The sequence below is a fragment of the Callorhinchus milii genome, unplaced genomic scaffold (genome assembly GCF_018977255.1).
Source record: "Callorhinchus milii isolate IMCB2004 unplaced genomic scaffold, IMCB_Cmil_1.0 Scaffold5, whole genome shotgun sequence".
In the NCBI taxonomy this organism is placed as follows: Eukaryota; Metazoa; Chordata; class Chondrichthyes; order Chimaeriformes; family Callorhinchidae; genus Callorhinchus; species Callorhinchus milii.
Window position 1 is genome coordinate 25,688,271 of NW_024704746.1, and position 21,296 is coordinate 25,709,566.

Sequence of the window (21,296 nt, forward strand, 5' to 3'; positions counted from 1 at the left end):
ACTTTACAGTATATTCTGTGAAGGGCTTTGAGACGTATTGAAAACAGGGGTTATATCAAATGCAAGGATTATTGTTACAATACATGTGTAAACCACCAGGTAGCAGTACACATCACTGTGGTTACTCAGTCAGGGCCTGCCTTGGTTTGCCAGATAGTGTTCCCAACGGCAAGTTATGTGGGTTTAGCTGGTTAGACTCCAGCAGTTACCCCAACGCACACTATGGGCTCCCCCAAGCCTTGGCTCTCGCCAACCTGCGCCTAATACTATCCAGAATTAGATAAGCAGGGAGAGAGAGAGCGTATTCCATTCCAATAATCTATCTCTGGGATTTCCACGTGTAGGTGGAATACATGGAATTCTCAGTTTCGCTCACAAAATATACAGTCACTACACTTTACAGTATACCCTGTGAAGCGCTTTGAGATGTCTCAAAGACATGATAATGCGCTACATAAAATGCAGGCATTATTATTTCCATACCTTCCCAAAGTGATCAATCTTCTGTAGGTATTTAATGGGATCTGTCAACCCAATCTGAGTTCTCTGCAAAACCATCTTACACTTCTGCCACAGAAACAGGACAGCATCCACCACCATGTCCTTATCAGGCACAGAGTTCTGCAGTGAATGAAATAAAATTGCACCATCAAATACTTGACATGTCTTCTGCAAGAAAAATGGCCATATTTATCAAATAAAATACATTGTTCCAGGTGCATTATTGTTCGATTTCTTCTTTTGTTTGGCTTTCTGTGAGCTTCTTGGGACATAAGTCTCCTATGGATGAGCAGATTGATCAATCAGGAGCTCTGACCTCCACCAATGCCACACTTCTATCTGAAACTCGAATTACCTTCCCCTTTCTCCTTTTTCTTCCGTTATGTTCAGTACTTAGCCTCACTTTAGCTCCACAACTTTCATAGCAGCTACTTAATGGAGTGAGGAATAAAGCCGCAGAGCCGGTGAGTACATAGATGGTGGAGTTTTGAATTAGTTAGTTGGATTTTGTGGGTAGTGGATCTGGGGAGACCAACGAGGAAGGCATTCGAGGTGATGAAAGCGTGGAGAAGGGTTTGGGCTGTGTTGGGGATGAGGTACAGTCGGAGGTGGGCAATATGACGGAGATGAAGGGGACCGGATGTGAGGGGAGGAAGGAATGTGGGGATCAAATCTCTGATGGGACATACATACCTCTCTAGTAGTGCAGGTGTACGTATACAGTGTCTCCGCAAGTATCACAAAATCATCACACCAGTGATTGGATCTTCCAGCCCCAAATGACCCAACTAAATAAAAGCAACAGTACAGTGTGTTAATTATAATTCTAGGTTAGATCAGTGAAGGTACTACAGCAATAAAGTGCTGAATTACGCAGCCATTTTTAATTCACTAACCATTCAAAGACCACCATAACCTGAAGCCAGGAAATGTTCAAAGGGCAACCTGGTAATAATAATAATCTTTGCTTCACAGGATACACTGTAAAGTGAATTGACTGTATAATTTGTGGGTGAAATGTGGGAGCCAATTGCGCACAGCAGCGTCCCACAAACAGTCATGGATTTGAGTGACCAATTTATTATTATTATTATTTTGAAGAAAAAGCAATCAGAAAATCAATCAATCAGTCAATGAATCAGGAAAGGACGGAAAGGTTAAATATTTCACAACATATTCCACGCAATAAATAAACCTCCGTACCTCCTGCACATTTTTCTCTGAGCTGGAGACCGTGTTTGGGTTTCCGATTTGATAGTAAAGGTTCCATCGCGAGCAGCAGTTCCAAATCCAGCTCATATTTCCTCCATGTTCTATTTTCATCCGACTAACAAACACACACACCACACACACACAGACACCACACACACAACACACACACACCACACACACACACGCATCACACACACACACACCACACACACGCACCACACACACAGACACCACACACACACAACACACACACCACACACACACACATCACACACACACACGCACCACACACACCACGTACACACAACACACACACCACACACACCACACACACGCACCACACACACACAGACACCACACACACACAACACACACACACACACACGCACCACACACACCACACACACACAACACACACACCACACACACGTACCACACACACACACAGACACCACACACACACAACACACACACACCACACACACACACATCAAACACACACACGCACCACACACACCACACACACACCACACAACACACACACACACCACACACACACAACGCACACACACACACCACACACACATCACACACACACACGCACCACACACACCACACACACGCACCACACACACACACACCACACACACACCACACACACACACGCACCACACACACACACACAGGAGAAAATGCACATGGTAAAACACCGACTGATTTTGTTTGACTGATATTCAGAATTTTGGGGTTGATGTGTCAATAAAGTTCACTTACAGTTAGGAAATTGAAAACTGGGCCAATAATGTTGTCAAATATGTCCCAGTGCTCGTAGCAAAATATAGCCTTCACAAACCTCACAACACCCTCCACTGACACTCCATCTTCTCCTACAGACAGCAATTAGGACAGGGTGAAATCATGCCATTTTCTGATCACAAACACTGCAAATAATTAATAATAATCCTTGCATTTGATATAGTGCTTTATCACATCATCGAGACGTCTCAAAGGATTCCCGGTAATGTAAATTTACTGCATATTTTGTGAGCAAAACGCAGCAGCCAATTGCATACAGCAGTGTCCACTTCCCACTGCCCCCTCCTGACACACACACACTGCCCCCCCCATACACACACACACACTGCCTCCCCTACACAACAACAACAACAACCTGGATTTATATAGCGCTCTCCACGCCGGACGGCGTCTCAGAGCACTTTACAGTTTAGGATCCCGGGGCCGAGCCACGGGGAAGGGGGAGGAGCCAGGGGAGGGGGAGGAACCAGGGGAGGGGAGGAGCCAGGGGAGGAGCCAGGTGAGGGGGAGGAGCCAGGGGAGGGGAGGAGCCAGGTGAGGGGGAGGAGCCAGGGGAGGAGCCAGGAGAGGAGCCAGGGGAGGGGGAGGAGCCAGGGGAGGAGCCAGGGGAGGGGGAGGAGCCAGGGGAGGGGGAGTAGCCAGGGGAGGGGGAGGAGCCAGGGAGGAGCTTGGGGAGGGGGAGGAGCCAGGAGGGGGAGGAGCCAGGGAGGGGAGGAGCCAGGGGAGGAGCCAGGGGAGGGGGAGGAGCTGGGGAAGGAGCCAGGGAGGGGCCAGGGGAGGGGCCTGGGGGAGGGGGAGGGGCCTGAGGGAGGGGGTAGGGGCCTGGGGGAAGGGGGAGGGGGGAGGGGGAGGAAGGTGACCAAAGGTGCGGTCGAAAAGAAAGGTCTTCAGCCGAGACCTGAGAATAGGAAGAGAGGGGACGAGGGGAAGGGAGTGAGGAAGGCAGTTCCAGAGCCTCAGGGCACCGGGGCTGAAGGCACGGCCACCGAGGGGGGAGCGGAGGACTCGGGGGACGAGGAGGAGGTCAGACCCGGGGGAACGAAGGCAACGGGTAATGTGCTGAGGAGAGAGGAGGTCAGAGAGGTCGGGGAGTGCAGAGGAATGCAGGGACTTGAATACGAGGTGAGGATCTTGAAATGGATCCTCTCTGGGACAGGAGCCGGTGCAGTCTGACCAGGACTGGGGGGAGCGGGGAGCGGAGTTTGGGGGGAGGGCCAGGACTGGGGGGATCGGGGAGCGGAGTTTGGGGGTGGGGGGAGGGCCAGGACTGGGGGGATCGGGGAGCGGGGTTTGGTGCGGGTGAGAATGCGGGCGGCAGAGTTCTGGATGATGTGGGCTGTATGGATGGTAGTGGAGGGGAGACCGGTGAGGAGGGCGTTAGAGTAGTTCAGCCGAGAGGTGACAAAGGCCTGGACCAGAGTTTCAGCGGCTTTTGGGGAGAGGTATTTGCGGAGACGGGCAATACGTCGGAGGTGGTAGAAGGCGGTGCTGGTGAGGGACCGGATGTGGGGGAGGAAGGATAATTGGGGTTCGAACCTGACTCCTAGGTTTCGTACAAGTTCGGAGAGTTTTAGGGGGAGGTCGGGCAGGTGGAGGACATGAGAGCCATGAGATTTTAGACGTTGACGAGAGCCAAAGAGTATGGCTTCCGTCTTGTCAACGTTCAGCTGAAGGAAGTTTGCGCTCATCCAACCCCTGAGATCTGACAGGCAGATGACACAACATCAAGGGACTGGGGGTCGCAAAGAGAGGTGGAAAAATAGAGTTGGGTGTCATCTACATACATATGGAAATGTACCCCATGTCTGCGGATGACATCCCCCCAAGAGGGAGCATGTAGATCAGAAAGAGGAGGGGCCAAGGATGGATCCTTGGAGTACCCACAGGTGACCGGGAGAGCGCGGGAGGAGAAGCCGTTGGTGCAGATGTACTGCTGGCGGTTTGTGAGGTAGGACTCGAACCGGGCGAGTGCAGTCCCACTGAGGTGGATGACGGAGGAAAGGGGGTAGAGGAAGATGGGGTGATCGACTGTGTCGAACGCGGCGGAGAGGTCCAGGAGGACAAGGAGGCAGAGGGAGCCCTGGTCACAGATAGAGAGGATGTCGTTTGTGACTTTCACGAGCGCAGTCTCTGTACTGTGGGCGGAAACCGGACTGGAGGGGTTTGAAGAGGGAGGAGAGTTGTGCGCGAAGTTGGTTGGCAACAATGCGTTCTAGGACTTTTGCAAGGAAGGGCAGGTTAGAAATAGGGCGGTAATGGCTGGGGTTTGAGGGATCCAGGGAGGGTTATTTTAGGAGGGGGGGTGATGACAGCAGTTTTGAGGGGGGCAGGGACTGATCCGGAGGAGAGGGATTGGTTGATGATGTCAGCCAGCAGTGGCAGAGGAGGGGGAGCTGGGTGACCAGTAAGTTGGTGGGGAGGGGGTTGAGGCAGCAGGTGGTGGGTTTCATGGAGGTGATGGTGGGTGAGAGGGAGGAGGGCGAGATGGGGAGGAAGGAATGTAGAATGGGGCGGAGGTAGGAGCAGATGATGAGGAAGGTGAGGGGGACAGAGAGGGTGTGGTGGTGGGTGACAAGGGGCAGGTGGGTGAGGCCGATGGCGGATGTTAAATATTTTAGAAGAAAAGAAGTCCATGACCTCCTCGCACTTGGCATTTGATGTGAAGATTGAGGAGGCCTGAAGGGGGGGCCACGGAGGAGGTAATGGGTGGTGGAAAAAAGGATTTTTGGGTTGTGTTGAGCCTCCAAGATGATATTGGAGTAAAAGCCGTTTTTCCACGAGTCAAAGAACGGCAGTAGCTGTGGAGATGCTCGAGCCACAGTTGGCGGTGAACTGTCAGGCCAGTTTTCCGCCATCTGCGCTCGAGCAGGCGGGTTTGGGTTTTTAGGCAGCGGAGATGGTTGTTGTAGCAGGGGGATCGGGTGTGTTTGGAGATGGTTGTTGTAGCAGGGGGATCGGGTGTGTTTGGAGATGGTTGTTGTACCAGGGGGATCGGGTGGGTTTGGAGATGGTTGTTGTACCAGGGGGATCGGATGTGTTTGGAGATGGTTGTTGTACCAGGGGGATCGGGTGTGTTTGGAGATGGTTGTTGTACCAGGGGGATCGGGTGGGTTTGGAGATGGTCCTGGATTTCAGGGGGACAAGGGAGTTGAAGGTGGAGGAGAGGCAATCATGGAGCATCTGGACGGCGGCTTCAGGATCTCTGTGGGTGGAAGGCCAGGGATATAGGATGTTTGAGGATGAGAGGGCCTTTGTGAGGGTCTCAGGGGGTAGCCTTTTCCAAGGGCAGTAGAGGATGGTTGAGGGCTTGGTGGAGGAGAGAAGGATGTGAGAGGAGGAGATGAAAAATTGGTCCGAGATGGCCTTGTCCACTATGCTGAGGTCGGAAATGTCAAGGCCGTGGGTGATGACACACACACACTGTCCCCCCTCACACACACACACACTGCTCCCCCCCCACACACACACTGCTCCCCCCCACACACACATTGCCCCCTCATACACACACACTGCTCCACCCCACACACACACTGCCCCCCCCACACACACACACTGCCCCCCCCCCCACACACACACTGCTCCCCCATACACACACACTGCTCCCCCATACACACACACTGCCCCCCCATACACACACACTGCTCCCCCCCACACACACACACACTGCCCCCCCATACACACACACTGCTCCCCCATACACACACACTGCTCCCCCCCACACACACACACTGCCCCCCATACACACACACTGCCCCCCCCCATACACACACACTGCTCCCCCCACACACACACACACTGCCCCCCCATACACACACACTGCCCCCCCCACCGGCCCCCACCCCCCCACACACTAATCGCTGTTGTTACCGATGGGAATACTAACCCAAAGCTGACTTTCTTACCTGCAGATGCCATCTCTATAAGTGACTTGAGTTCAACAATTCCAGCAATAGGATTTGTGGAGGAAGTCATATAATATTGAGTATTACCACCGCCACCTGAAACAGCAACACAAGTTACAAGTAGGTTTAATTATTTTGCAGTGTCTGCAATGTAAGCAGCATATAACCATGTAATCCTTGCATTAGATATAGCACCTTATCACATCTTTCGAGACGTCTCAAAGTGCTTCACAAAATATATTGCAAAGTGAATTGACTGTACGTTTTGTGGGCAAAACGCGGCAGCCAGCAGTGTCCCACACACAGTCATGGGTTGAGTGACCAAATTATTATTATTTTTTACTATGTTTTAAAGGGATTATTACCCTCCAACAACAATCTGTCAATCAACTAACAACCAGGTTCCTATATTCTGCCTTGAAAACAGAGGCTGTGTGTGGAGTCAGGAAACTTGCCCAATGTTCCGCTCTGCCCGGGAATTCAACCCAAGTCTCTCGCCTGTGAGGCGAGTGCTCTAACCACTGAGCTACAGGACAGACACCACATTACATTTACAATTTATATACATTAGGACAAGTTGTAGAGCAGAGACTGTGATATTGTACCTGCCAGGATCTCCACGCCAGCTAGGATCAGTTCCATCAACACGTCATATACTTCGGTCTCAGCAGGGAGAGGGGGGCCTGTGTGTAACACACGCCGGTAGCTATTTGTCACGGCCTCGAGTATAGCAAGGAACTGGGCTGCACTGCCATCAAACATCTCTGCCAACAGCGATTCCGTGCTATTGTGGGGCCACGGTAACTGCAATCAATAATAACCCAACTTACGTTAAGAACAAATTCAATAACAACACAGGGCAGCGTCTCAGAGCGCTTGGCGGTGGCGGACACGACGGCGAGCCGGGGGGAGGGGGAGGTGACCGTAGGCACAGTTAGAGGAGGAAGGTCTGGAGTCCTGTAGCTCAGTGGTCAGGGCACTCGCATCACAAGTGAGAGGACCTGGGTTCAATTCCTTGCAGGGGGCGAAACCTTGGGCAAGTTTCCTTACTCCATACACCTGATAATAATCCCTCAAGAAAAAAAAACAATAATAATTTGGTCACTCATCCCACGGCTGTTTGTGGGACGCTGTTGTGTGCAATTGGCTTCCGCGATTCGCCCACAAAATATACAGTCAATTCAACAACAACGACAACAGGATTCCATTTATAGAGCATCTTTCACGTCGGAGGCGCTGATGTGAGCCAATCAGGAGGGCCTCAGTTTTGCGCACGTTGAGCTGAAGAAAGTTGTCTCTCGTCCAGGACTCGATGTCGGACAGACAGCTGTCAGGACATCGGGGGTCGTGGAGTTGATGGTAGAGGAGGAAAGGTAGAGTTGGGTGTCATCCGCATACATGTGGGAGTGAACCCCATGTCTGCGGATGGTGTCACCACAGGGGGAGCGTACAGAGGGTGAAGAGGAGGGGACCGAGGACAGAGCCCTGAGGGACACCGCACGAGACAGTGCGGGGGGTGGAGGAAAAGCCATTCGTGGAAACAAAGTGAAGATGGTGGGAGAGGTACGACCTAAACCACTCAAGGACAGGGCCTTGAAGGTTGAGGTGGGAGGACAAGCGGTGGAGGAGGATAGCGTAGTCGACCGTATCAAATTCACTTTACAATGTATCCTGTGAAGCGCTTTCAGACGCCTCAACAACGTGATCAAGGCGCTGTATCAAATGCCAGGATTATTATATTATTATATCTTCAATAAGAATAATCCTTGCATTTGACATTTTTTTTGGTCAGCCGGGTGACTGACACATGTCAGACCCATCACCATTGCTTAAAAATCTCCAAACCAGGCTGAGGTTTCCAGGCATCCCACCTACACATGGAAATCCCAGAGCGAGATTGTTGGAATGCAATGCGCTCTCTCTCTCTCTCTCTGCCTGGAATAGTACTTCAGACGCAAAAGCCACAGGAGATGAAAGAATACAGAACTCACATTCACAGTATCTTTGAAAACAACCCTCTGTTTGGGTCGCAGAAGTCCTTTAGGCTTTCTCCTGGTCTCAATAACTGCTCGTTTAAAGATAATCACGGACATCTTCAAAAAAGCCAACACAAACATTCTCAGTCCCATTACATGGTTCATTGAAAGTAATATTGCAGATTGCTTAACAATTCAAATGAGGACAGGTGGCATAAACTTGGTCTGTATACCCTTGAGTTTTGAAAGTTGAGGGCTGATCTAAGCAAGGTTTTGAAAATAATAAAGGGATTCAATAGGGTAGCTACAGAAACTATTTCTTCTGGTGGGGGATCCAGAACAAGGTCCATAGTCTTAACATTACAGCGAGGCCATTTAGCAGTGAACTCAGGGGCAGTTTTTCCCCAAAGGCCAGTGGGAATCTGGAAGTCTCTCTCTCCCACCCCCAAAACCCTGTGGATTATGGCTGTGGATCCAGTTACATTGTCCAGTCTGAGGTGTTTCGGGGCAAAGGCGGGTAATTGGAGTTGAGGTACAGGTGGAACAGGCTTGAGGGGCTGAATGGCTTCCTCCTGTTCCTATGCTAAACACTTCATATAATTCTTTCATTGCTGTTCTTCTTACCTTGATAACAGATTCTTTAAAGATTTTGACATCTTCAGGGTTTATGGTTGAGGAGCTCATGTTTTCCAGCTGACTTAATTCTTGAATTTTACATAAAGAACGACGAGCAAATATCTAATTTAAAATAGAAAATTGTAGAATTTAACATTCAGTACCACAAAACAAAGGCTACACAAAAGGTTAGTTGAAATTGCATTAAGCATAATTTACTTTGTTTCCATTAAGACATGGAATTCATAAATTAATGTATGTTACAATTGGAAGTATGTATATACTGAAACGTTTATTTTTACATGAAATGTGCTACATAAATTAAAGTTATTACTATTATTAACTATTATTTTTGATTAGAGCAGATATTTACAAGACTATTCAAACAAGTTTGTTGTGTAAAAACAATAACTTGACCTTATATAGTACCTTTCATGTAGGTTAACTTATAAAAGTGCTTTGTAAAGATGGATTAAAACCCGACCGAGATGAGAAGAGGTAATAATAATCCTTGCATTTGATATAGCGCTTTTCACGTCGGGAGGACGTCCCAAAGCGCTTTACAGAACACACTGTAAAGTGAATTGACTGTATATTTGTGGGCGAACGCGGCAGCCAATTGCGCACAGCAATGTCCCACAAACAGTCGTAGATTGGAAATGACCAATTTATTATTGTTTTTGGTTTTGGAGGGATTATTATTGGGTAAGAGTGTTAACTGTAGACATGGGGACGAGGGACCTGTATATTAAAAATTTATTTAATATGTGGATGGTTTATTGTGAGGGATTTAGTCAGATGTCATTCTGTGTCCATTATGAGCATTAATGGTAACTAGAAAATATCAGTTCATTTATTGGTTCTAACTGATGATAACAATAATAATTCTTGCATTCGATATAGTGCCTTATCATGTCTTCATAAAAACTAATTATTTGATAGTGGTTTATTGCTATATCACTACTAAGGTACAGTACCTCTGCATGTAAGTCAATCTGACAGTCAAAGTAACACTGACACACAGAAGCGTACAGAATTGTTCTCCATTTCAGATAGCGAACTGTCAATAGTGGGACCGATGATTCCATGCAGATACTCGCCCACAGTAAATACTCAAAGGCCTGTGCAAACAAAACAGTTGTGCGTTTTAGTCAGATGTCATTTTGTGTCCATTATGAGCATTAATGGTAACTAGAAAATATCAGTTATTTATTGGTTCTAACTGATGATAATAATAATCCTTGCATTCGATATGGCACCTTATCATGTCTTCATAAAAACTAATTATTTGATAGTGATTTATTTTCCCTATTACCTGGATAACAATAAACTGCTAGGTAGCTGTGTTCTGGTATAATTTCACAAATTTCTTAATGAAAATTTCATACTTGAGTATTTGCTGCTTATATATCATCTAATTAAAGAATAAACCACTATGCCTATCTCAAACTGATATTGTTGTCCACATTGCATAGAAACAGACATTTTCAGCACAGAGAGAGACCATCCAGCACATTATAATAATAATAATCCTTGCATTTGATATAGCGCTTTTCACGTCGGGAGGACGTCCCAAAGCGCTTCACAGAACACACTGTAAAGTGAATTGACTGTATATTTGTGGGCGAACGCGGCAGCCAATTGCGCACAGCAATGTCCCACAAACAGTCGTGGATTGAAAATGACCAATTTATTATTGTTTTTGGTTTTGGAGGGATTATTATTAGGCTCTGTGTGGAGTAAGGAAACTTGCCCAAGGTTTCGCCCTCTGCCTGGAATTGAACTCAGGTCTCTCACTTGCAAAGCGAGTGCTCTAACCACTGAGCTACAGGACTCCATGATGTCTGTGCACCGCAAACTACGTAAACCTATTTCCCCCCCCCCCCTTTGGAACTCCATCCCTCAGTCCCTTTGCGTTGCTCCCTTCGTTGCCTCCTTCAAGGCATGACTCAAGACCCTCTCTTCACCCGAGCCTTCGGCTACCCTCCTACCCCCACCCTCCCTGCCCTCCACCCCTCCTGATCCCAACCCCCAGCTCGGGTCCAAATCCCTGACTGTCCGGCACCTTGGGTTGTCCTCCTGATGTGAGAGGTGCCGTGTAAATGTTACTTCTTATTGTTTTTGTATTTCCTTTTTATTCCTCCCACTTTCCTGCTGTTTCCCCACATTGCCATGATCAGAAAGACTCACTGAAAGACTCAGTGTTTGGTTGCCTTACCTTAGCAGAATGTCCCAAAATCATCAAGTGCCTACAGATAGTGTAAATGTGAATAGTACCTAAAAAGACACCAAGACACATTAGCACATTACTAATTACAATTTAAAGACATTGCATTTTACCTCAAAAAAGTCTTTCTTAGAATTATAGAATCTTACAGCACAGAAACAGGTGATTTGGCCCATCTTTGAAAGAGCCACCAACTAGTTCCACTCCACCACTCTTACCCATAGCCATAAGTCATAAGAAAAGTCATAAGAAACTGCAGTATTGATTGACAAGAAATTCTAAGCACTATTTTGTCTTTGGTAAATTATACATAAGGTCTCAAATGATGGCAAGACACAAAACATTAAAAAAATTATGTACAAAAAAGATGAAAAAACAAGTTTGCACAACATGACAGCTATATTCAAGTAAATATTGAGAGTATGTAATGCATGTAATGCATATAAGGGATCCTTTTGACAGCCTACTAATTCCACTATATTTTATAGACTATATTTAGGATCAACATATTATAGCACAATTTGGTGTGGTGGAATGGTAGTAATAATAGCCAAACACAAGAAAATGTACTTCATTTGTGATTATCATATGTGGACATGGCATTTCAGAACATCAATACTAGTTTCTAAATAATCAAACAAATATTAATAATAATAATCCTTGCATTTAATATGGCACCTTATCACATTGTTGAGACGTCTCAAAGCGCTTCACAGAATATGTTGTAAAGTGAATTGACTGTGTATTCTGTAGGTGAAACGCAGCAGCCAATTGTGCACAGCAGCGTCCCACAAACAGCCGTGGATTGAGTGACCAAATTGTTATTATTATTTTTTTCTTTGGAAAAATTAAAGAGCGGAAATATGATGCACTAATCGACTAACAACTGGATTCCTACTTACTGCTGGCGTGTGGAGTAAGGAAACTTACCTAAGTTTCACCCTGCCCGGGAATCGAACACGAGTCCTCTGGCTTACAAGGTGAATGCGTTAACTACTAAGCTACAGACTCCACAATTAGATACTTTACATAATATATACACATTGGTCAAAAGTATTGGTATAGATTTGATGAAATAAATATAAAGAATCAATGAGTACACAAGGTAATACTGTACCATTGTAAATCAGCCAGCAGAGCCGTTCTTGTGGCAAAACAACTTGCATGATCAGCCGTAGAAATGTAAGAATGTTCATGCACTTTTTCATGGATTCCAGATTCAGCAAGCTTCCATCAGAATCGATTACTAGTTGGTAATTGCAAATGCTCTTTCCTTGCAAAGCATGAAACTACAAATCAGCAAATAAAAATAAGTTGCATTAATTTTTCGGAAGACACAAAACTATGGGATACTGAATATCCCTAAGAAGAGTTTAACTTTCATTAATCCACCATTTCTGACTAAACTTAAAAATGCCTGTTCTGGTCTTGTAATATAATACAATACAAAATTATATTTGTATAGCACCTTTAACATTGGGAGGATGTGCCAAGGCACTGGATAGTCTAGAATAATCCTTGCATTTGATACAGCACCTTATTGCGTCGTTGAGACGTCTCAAAGCGCTCCACAGATTATACTGTGAAGTGGATTGACCGTATATATTGTGGGCGAAACACGGCAGCCAATTGCGTACAGCAGTGTCCCACACATAGTCGTGGATTGAGTGGCCACATTTTTTTTAAGGGATTAATTGGTGGAAGGAGGTAAGGATGAACAGTCAGACAGAAGAGAGAGTGAAAAAGAAAAAAACCTGTACAGACATTAACTCAGAAGGAAAAGAGAAAACAGAAACAATCCAGTAAAAAGGAGAAATCGAGGAAAGTGAAAGAAGGAATAACAGAGTGAGAGAAACTAATATACAATGTGCAAACTACTAAATAATAGTGTATTCAGTGGCTGCAAAACTTAACAAATATTTGTAACATTATTAAATACATTGTACAAACTGCCGTCAAACTGCCGTGGTGTCTGTAGGTGTGGAAAAGGATATATGAATGCAATTTACTATTTTGAATCATTTCCAGCAATATGAATACAGAAAAAAACACATTAAATCATAGATTAGTGTTGGAAACCTGGCTTGGTCTAGGAATTATAACCTTTTTATTTTGAGTTTGCTATAGATCTGCCAAATGTGACTGCCTGCGGGTGGTAATTTATGTGGTAATTTATTATATTACTTTTTACTTAGTTAAAAATATCTTTTCAAGCCATAATTTCAATTATTCTTTCTTTGCTTGTTTTGACCTTTTGGCAAAGGCACAGGATATTTTTAAACCTCCCCAAGTCCATTTTGATTCAAGGTGAATCCATGATCTTATACGCAGAATGGCAGAACAGGCTCGAGGGGCTGAATGGCCTCCTCTTGTTCCTATGTTTCTATGTAACCCTTTAAGCCCTGATATCATTCAGGTGAAATTCATCCTACCAGGTTATAACATTGGATCAAAAACAAAAGGCAAAAACTGAAGAAAATATATTAATCTATAACTGATTAAACTTTAACTCAAAGAATATAAGGATTAATTCATCATTTCTCATCTTGAAAACATTAAAGTGTTTGTACATACTGTTAAACCAGTGTTCTCTGCGTCAAGTCCACTTGAAAAGAAGATGCTCTTAAATTGGTCTATTTCTGTGATTTCGTCAATGGAGATCTGGTCAATGTTGAACTGCTGTAAGTATCTGCCATAACACTGCCACAAGGCCAGCCTATATTCCTGAGGGCAAACAGTAACACTCAATACAGAACTGCTCTAAAATAATCCGTGCCAACAATTATTGGTAGTGATTTTCTCTTCTTCTCTTTTCTCCCTTGAAAGCAGTACTCATGCTAAAGTCTGATTTCACAAGCTGTTCATTGTCTGAATCCGGATTATTGCCAAGTATTTGACTGGAGAGGGGATGGGGGGATAAATGTCACCAGGCATCAACACATCAGCAGAAGGAGATTTGAAAAGCAATCTAGGTAGGAATGCTTGGTGATTTCTTTCACTTCTCTAGCCCAAGTGCACTGAAACCAGAGTGTAGATCAACTAACTCAACAACTTAGTCATAATAATAATAATCCTTGCATTTGATGTAGCGCCTTACCACATCTTCGAGACGTCTCAAACCTCTTCACAGAATATATACTTTAAAGTGAATTAACTGTATATTTTGTGGGCGAAACGCGGCAGCCTGGAAGAAGCGATTCGAAAAGCGAGTATAACCTGAGAGACATAACTATGAAAAAATATTGGTAACATTTTTACCGATGCCCAGCTGAACAATTCTACTGGAGGCAGAACTTGTAAACAATTGCTCCAGGGTTTGAGAATCAGATTGTGCCTTTCTGTTGGGGATGTGTAAGCAGGGATAGGAAACTCTGACTGCACCCACTTCCTGCCCTGAGAACAGTCATCCCAATCCTGCAGGAGTTTCAAGTATTGTAGCTGTACAGTTTGTCTATACAATGGAGGAAATTATTCCGACAAGACTTCCTCTCTGCCCAGGGAGATGTGCGTACACAACTGAAACTCTGTGAACAGTTCATTCCATCACCTTGCAACCAAACGCGTTCCACGCAGACAGAAGCTTAACTTTAAGTTCACGTGATTAAAAAAAATCTATCTAAAATGTAAAGAACGCTAACTTTTTCCATGAAACGTGAAATTAAATTTTTTTTTATTTGGAAATGTCATAAATATATCCAAATGTTTGATTGCTTGTTTGCAGGAGAAATGTTTTTACCCCAGAAGAAGTTGTGTTTCTTGCACCACCATCAGTGGTCGGGCCTTCAGCCTCTCTGCCCCCACCCTTTGGAACTCCATCCCACAATCCCTTCGCCTCGCTCCCTTCCTTGCCTCCTTCAAGGGCCGTCTCAAATCCTCATCACCTGTGCTTCGGCCACCCTCCTACCCCAACCCTTCCCTGCTCTTTACCCCTCCTGAACCCCGATCCCTGGATTCAGGTCCAAATCCCTAACTGTCCAGTGCCTTGGGACGTTCTCCTGATGTGAAGGGCGCTGTATAAATATAATGTGTTGTTGTTCTCCTCCTTTCAAGGTACTAACTCATTGTGCATTATGCGTCTCCGACCGATGGTTTTCCTCTATTATCTCATCCAAGTGATCTTGGCCTCGACAGGTCAAATCAAGTTCTTGACTGTAGAATACCTCACAACTGAGCCTAGTCCTAACCTGACCTCTGCACAAGCACATACACTTTCCAGAAAGAGTCACAGGGGCAGAACTTTGAATTTTCCCCCGCTCTATCTCAAGGTCATGAGACAACAACAACAACTTGCATTTATATATTATTATATTAAATAATGGTAGCATCCCACAGCACTTGACAGTGGCAGAACAAGACGCCGCCTGGCCAAGGGGAAGGGGAGGTGACTGGAGGCAAAAATAACGTAGAAACAGGAGTGGGGCATTCAGCCGCTCAAGCCTGTTCCACCGTTCTATACGATCATGGCTGATCTGTACCTCAAGTCCAATTACCCACCCTTGCCCATATCCCTTAATACCCTGACCTAACAAATATGATAAAAAAACGTAAAAATAACAAAAGTAGTAAACTAGGCCGAAGATGAAATTCTTTATGCACACTCTAAAGATGAGGAAGGAGGGGGCAAGGCAATTCATTAATTCATAAAAAATCAAAATGACAGAAAAATTACACACAATTGTAGCACCCCCACAGTCTATATGGTCTGGTTTCACACTTGGTAATGACTAGACATAAAAACCTAGTTGTGATCCACTTAGAGGGAAGGAGAAAGCAAATAACGGCAAGCTATGTAGGTTTAACTGGTTAGACTCCAGCAGTTACTCCAACCCAAACTCTGGAGTCCCCCCAAGCCTTGCTTGTCAACCTGCGCCTAATACTCTCCAGAAATAGGTAAACAGGATGAGTCCCTCCAGCGAGAGGGAGAGAGAGAGAGAGCACATTCCAACAATCTATCTCTGGGATTTTCATGTGTAGTTGGGATATATGGAAACCTCAGCTTGGTTTGGAGACTCTTAAGCAACGGTGATGGGTTTCTGCATGTGTTAGTCACCCGGCTGACCAAAAATAAGAGAAAGCAGACAGATTTGTAAAGATAAGATAATGAACAAAGCCTGGAGATGAAAGCAATGTTTTCCATTATTCAGGGATGTTATCAGTCTTCAGACATTTTACGTTGAGTTGTAGGAATGAACGAATTGTGTAATCCTGGATGAATGATAAGATAAAGAAAGAATTTGCCTCAAGTTCTACCCCCAGCCCTTCAATCTTAATCAGTACTCGCCTGCTCCCTTGTCTTATTTACATTCTGTTCATCTGAACATGTCTCTGTGAAATATCAGAACTGTTAGAGTAATAAATATCTTATTAATAAGCAAAGACTAATCATCTTTAGAAAGACAAAAAGGCCAAAGATCATCAGCCACAACCTTGAGGAGTGTTTCAACCCGACATTGTCACATTCAAGTACTGAAGAACCAAAGCACATAACACATAAGTGTTAGTCAACATGAGAGACCATAATACCTATTCGTCAACATGAGAGATGCCAACTGATGGTCTTAGTGAACTGATTCAAATTGATTTACCTTTAGCTGTGCAAGAAAATCTCCCACCATCAGCAATTGTTCATGGTAAAAATGAAGAGGTAATCGATGTTTATACTTGTTCCATATGTTGAACAGTATATTTGCGCTGATAAATGACAATCAAAATAATGGTTACGTCACACATTGCTATTAATGAACAGAGGACTTACTACTGAAATGTTACTATCACTCTTTGTTTTATTGTCTCTGTATCTAAGATTCCCAGCACCTTACTACAGTGATCGACTGATTGATTGCTATACCCTTCGCAGAATATACTTTAAAGTGCATTGACTGTATATTTTGTGGGCGAAACATGGCAGCCAATAGCGCACAGCAGTGTCCCACAAACAATCATGGATTGAGTGACCAATTGTTTTTTGAAGGGATTATTATCCCCGGAGAAGCGATCCACCAATCGACTAACAACCGGGTTCCTACTTACTGCGAGGTGAACAGAGGAGGGTGGAGTAAGGAAACGTGCCTGAGGTTTCGCCCTGCCCAGGCTGTTGGGGCCCTGCTTCTAAACCACCCTAAAGGTCATGCTTTAAATGAAGATAATAATAAAATATTATTATGATTATTATTAATCAAAGATAAAACTGAATAAGATGATCATTAAAGGCAATTAGAGAAGTACAGTAGAGATTATTATCCTGAAAGTCTGCAACAGCTCTGTAGGAAAGGGAAGGGAAGGTGGGATGTCTCTGCTGACTTACCTCCGAATGTAGGCGTCGTGGTCTGGGCCCATGGAATGGAAGGGACCGGCACTGCTTTTATTGATCCTCTTCATAAACAGCATGAACTCCTTCAGCTCTTGCTCCAACGAGAACTTGTTGAGGTTTTTCTTGCCATAGTATTTAGAGAGGTCGATTAGGGGCTCCGTTTGGGGCTCCATCCACCACCACCACCAGCACCAGCACCCACCTACCTACCCACCCACCCACCTACCTACCTACCTACCCACCACCCACCCACCACCCAGCACACACCTACCTACCTACCCACCCACCCACCACCCACCCACCTACCTACCTACCCACCCACCCACCACCCACCCACCCACCTACCTACCTACCTACCTACCTACCCACCACCCAGCACCCACCTACCTACCCACCCACCGCCCAGCACCCACCTACCTACCCACCCACCGCCCAGCACCCACCTACCTACCCACCCACCACCCAGCACCCACCTACCTACCCACCCACCTACCTACCCACCCACCACCACCCACCGCCCAGCTCTGCTGTGTGTGCTGTGCTCTGTTGGTCTGTGCTGTGTGTGCTCTGCTCTGCTGGTCTGTGCTCTGCTGGTCTGTGCTGTGTGTGCTGTGCTGGTCTGTGCTGTGCTCTGCTGGTCTGTGCTGTGCTGGTCTGTGCTGTGTGTGCTCTGCTGGTCTGTGCTGGTCTGTGCTGTCTCCTGGGAGCTCCTCGCTGTGTGTGTTGGGGACGCTGTTGCTAGGAGACCGACCCGAGCAGAGCCCGCCCACAGGTCTCATTGGTCCAGTTCTTGTTGATCTTTGTCCCTATTGGTTGGCCGTCAATAAGTTACCGCCCACACCAGCCGTTTGTCCTGAGGCTGATTGACAGCACCGACACCATCACAGTGACTGACGGAGGTCCGCGATGTGCTTCATTGCCTTTGGCTGAGGACAGGGAAAGGTACACAGGGCCCTGAGCGGAGCTGATCAGATGATTGATGAGCGGAGCTGATCAGATGATTGATGAGCGGAGCTGATCAGATGATTGATCATCGTAAAGCTGTGAACAAGTGGAAAACGGGCCCCTACGGCCTCAGTTTCAGACTCAGATTTGGGTATATGGATCGTATACATTAATAATAATAATCCTTGTAGTTGATACAGCGCCTTATCACATCTTCGAGACGTCCAAAGCGCTTCACAGAATATACTGTAAATGAATTGACTGGGTATTTTGTGGGCGAAATGCGGCAGCCAACTGTACACAGCATTGTCCCACAAACAGTGGTAGATTGAGGGACCAATTTCTTTTTAAAGGGATTATTACCCCCGGAAAGTGATCCGCCAATCGTCTAACTGGGATCCTTCTGTTAGGTTAACAGAGGCGTGTGGAGCAAGTAAACTTACTTATCACCCACAAAACACAGTCACTACACTTTATAGTATATTCTGTGATGCACTTTGAGACGTCTCAAAGTCATAAGGTACTATATCAAATGCAGATTACTATTTATATATACAATATATATTGTATATCTTATGTCTACTGTATAGTATATATATAAAATATATATTATGATATATGTATATTATATATTGGGTATACTCCCTGCCCCTCAGTCCTCCTGATCCCAACCCCACTGCCCGGGTCCAAATCCCTGACTATACAGCACCTTGGAACGTCCTCCTAAAGTGAAACGGACTGTGTAAGTGTAATCTTGTTGTTGTTGTGAGTTGCCTTAATGTTGGTTGATGTTGTGGAAACTCATGCTCCGAAACAGAAATTAGATTAATTCACCACAACAACAGCAGCAAAATTAAATTTGTAAAGCGTCTTTTATGTCAGGAGGACATCCCAAGGTGCTGAACAGTCTATGTGTACTGCAGTGGTGTGTATGTGTGTGTACTGCCGTGGTGTGTGTGTGTGAGTACTGCCGTGGCGCGCGTGTGAGTACAGGGCGAAACCTTGGGCAAGTTTCCTTACTCCACACAGAGCCTAATAATAATCCCTCCAAAACCAAACACAATAATAAATTGGTCATTTTCAATCCACGACTATTTGCGGGACATTGCTGTGCGCAATCGGCTGCCGCGTTCGCCCACAAATATACAGTCAATTCACTTTACAGTATATTCTATGCCATGCTTCGGATGAGACATTAGACGGAGGTCCTATCTGCCTGTTCAGATGGATGTTAAAGATCCCGTGGCATGATTTGAAAAGAGAAGGGAGTTTCAGGAACATAGGCTTGTTTAACCACTGATTCTTGCAAAAATCTGCGAAGCTGCTATGGAGAGGAATTTTTCAATTCTTGTATTTAGAATTGTTTTATTTTTGAAAAAATAACATGTTAATTATATTAAATGTATCATAAGGTAGTCGGCCTTCTTATCTTTGGTGAATGTCTAAAGCTCATCATCCGAGGTTCAGTTCCAAATGACTGATATATTGAAATGGTCGAGAGAGGATTTTGTAACGTGTTAGTTCTCCCTCTTTCCTGTTTTTTTATTTCCAACTCAGAATCTGTCTGACATTTTGTGGTAAATGTCTTCCCGCATGACATATTAAAATTTACTGTTCGGTGATACATTGAACTGTGATAATGAGCCACGGGTAATAATTCTAATTTACAATTGCTTTAAACTATTTTCAGTTAGCTAGTGCAAGATAAATTTAATTTGCGTGGATGGCAGAAGGGTAGGATTAGGCAGTTCATAGAGGGGAATCAGAGAGGTTAGGGAAGGATTACTGAAGGACACGTGGTATGTAAATACTGTATCTTGGCTTTGGCAAATGCAATTAAGCTGTGTTCAGGCTCACTGGCAAGCTCATCCAAATAGAAACACCTGCCTCCGTAAAATAGTCCTAATTCTACATACAAATTGGAGGCTTACAGGAAAGGAAGGTATCTATCGTATATTTTCCATTCTTAGCCAGCAATTATAATAATAATATTCTCTTCAAATCTTTATTCTTAATTTCCACCACATTGGTCTTTTTTACTTTAATGTTTCATTCATATTTTTGGGAATTACATTAGCAAATGATTAATCAGTCACAATTAAATGTTGAAAGCACATGAAGAAGACAAAGAGTTTGCATCAACGAACATGGAAGTTTACATCAATATTCATGTCGCTTTGCATCAATGGACATTGAGATCCATATATATATATGTAAAGAGAAGCGCGCATTAACATACATCGAACATCAACTCAAAGTAGAGCTTTGCTTCCAAGTACAGAGAAGTAGTGTATCAATGACATAGAGCTTTGGACCAATATTTACCCTAATATTGATAGGGCCATTCCTCAATGTTTATTGAGGTTTGCATCAGTACACATAGTGTTTTATCTTAATCGTTATACAATGTAACACCAATGTGTGTAGTCCCAAATGCATGCCTCAGCTCAATGCAAATACAATTTGCCTCAAATAAATTGACTGCTGATTACAATAATATAAAAATCATTGCCTACCATATGTACATTATTTGTGCAGGATTTTGTATATAATGAGGATAATAAGAATCCTTGATACAAATGCAAGGATTCTTATAATATTCTATATCCTCAATAATAATGCATTATTGCATAGCCAAAATATCCAACATTTCACAGTTCACAAAAAGAAGCCCACAATCAACCGCATATACACTGGCATTCCTCCAAATACAAATACACTTTGAACCTTAATGTTGTTCTTCGGATGAGATGTCAAACCGAGGTCCCATCTTCCTGTTCGTCCTGTGGCGC

General features: G+C 44.8%; 2 protein-coding genes across 2 annotated transcripts in view; both read right to left on the reverse strand.

The window, feature by feature from the left end:
- Positions 1-7,202, reverse strand: part of cfap54 (cilia and flagella associated protein 54) — a 56,117-nt gene extending 48,915 nt beyond the window's left edge. The window contains exons 1-6 of the mRNA XM_042335017.1: positions 7,037-7,202; positions 6,432-6,527; positions 2,488-2,600; positions 1,705-1,828; positions 1,195-1,289; positions 484-621 (exon numbers count right to left, since the gene is read on the reverse strand). Coding sequence (XP_042190951.1) covers positions 484-621; positions 1,195-1,289; positions 1,705-1,828; positions 2,488-2,600; positions 6,432-6,527; positions 7,037-7,193 — 723 coding nt within the window. The 5' untranslated portion in view covers positions 7,194-7,202. The remainder of the gene's footprint in view (positions 1-483; positions 622-1,194; positions 1,290-1,704; positions 1,829-2,487; positions 2,601-6,431; positions 6,528-7,036) is intronic.
- Positions 7,203-11,169: 3,967 nt separating this feature from the next.
- On the reverse strand, positions 11,170-17,773 carry LOC121849187 (cilia- and flagella-associated protein 54-like). The gene is made up of 5 exons (XM_042335175.1): positions 17,554-17,773; positions 16,835-16,940; positions 13,824-13,973; positions 12,367-12,538; positions 11,170-11,299 (listed from the first exon to the last, which is right to left on the reverse strand). The coding sequence occupies exons 1-5, from the start codon at positions 17,730-17,732 to the stop codon at positions 11,199-11,201; spliced, it is 708 nt and encodes a 235-aa protein (XP_042191109.1). The 5' UTR covers positions 17,733-17,773; the 3' UTR covers positions 11,170-11,198.
- Between the last annotated feature and the right edge of the window lie 3,523 nt (positions 17,774-21,296).

Coding starts and splice junctions, on each gene's coding strand:
- LOC121849187 (XM_042335175.1), bottom strand. CDS start 17,732: ATGGAGCCCCAAACGGAGCCCCTAATCGACCTCTCTAAATACTATGGC. Junction 16,941..17,553: donor CACGACGCCTACATTCGGAG/GTAAGTCAGCAG, acceptor GTCATTTATCAG/CGCAAATATACTGTTCAACA. Junction 12,539..13,823: donor CAGAGAACACTGGTTTAACA/GTATGTACAAAC, acceptor GCTGATTTGTAG/TTTCATGCTTTGCAAGGAAA.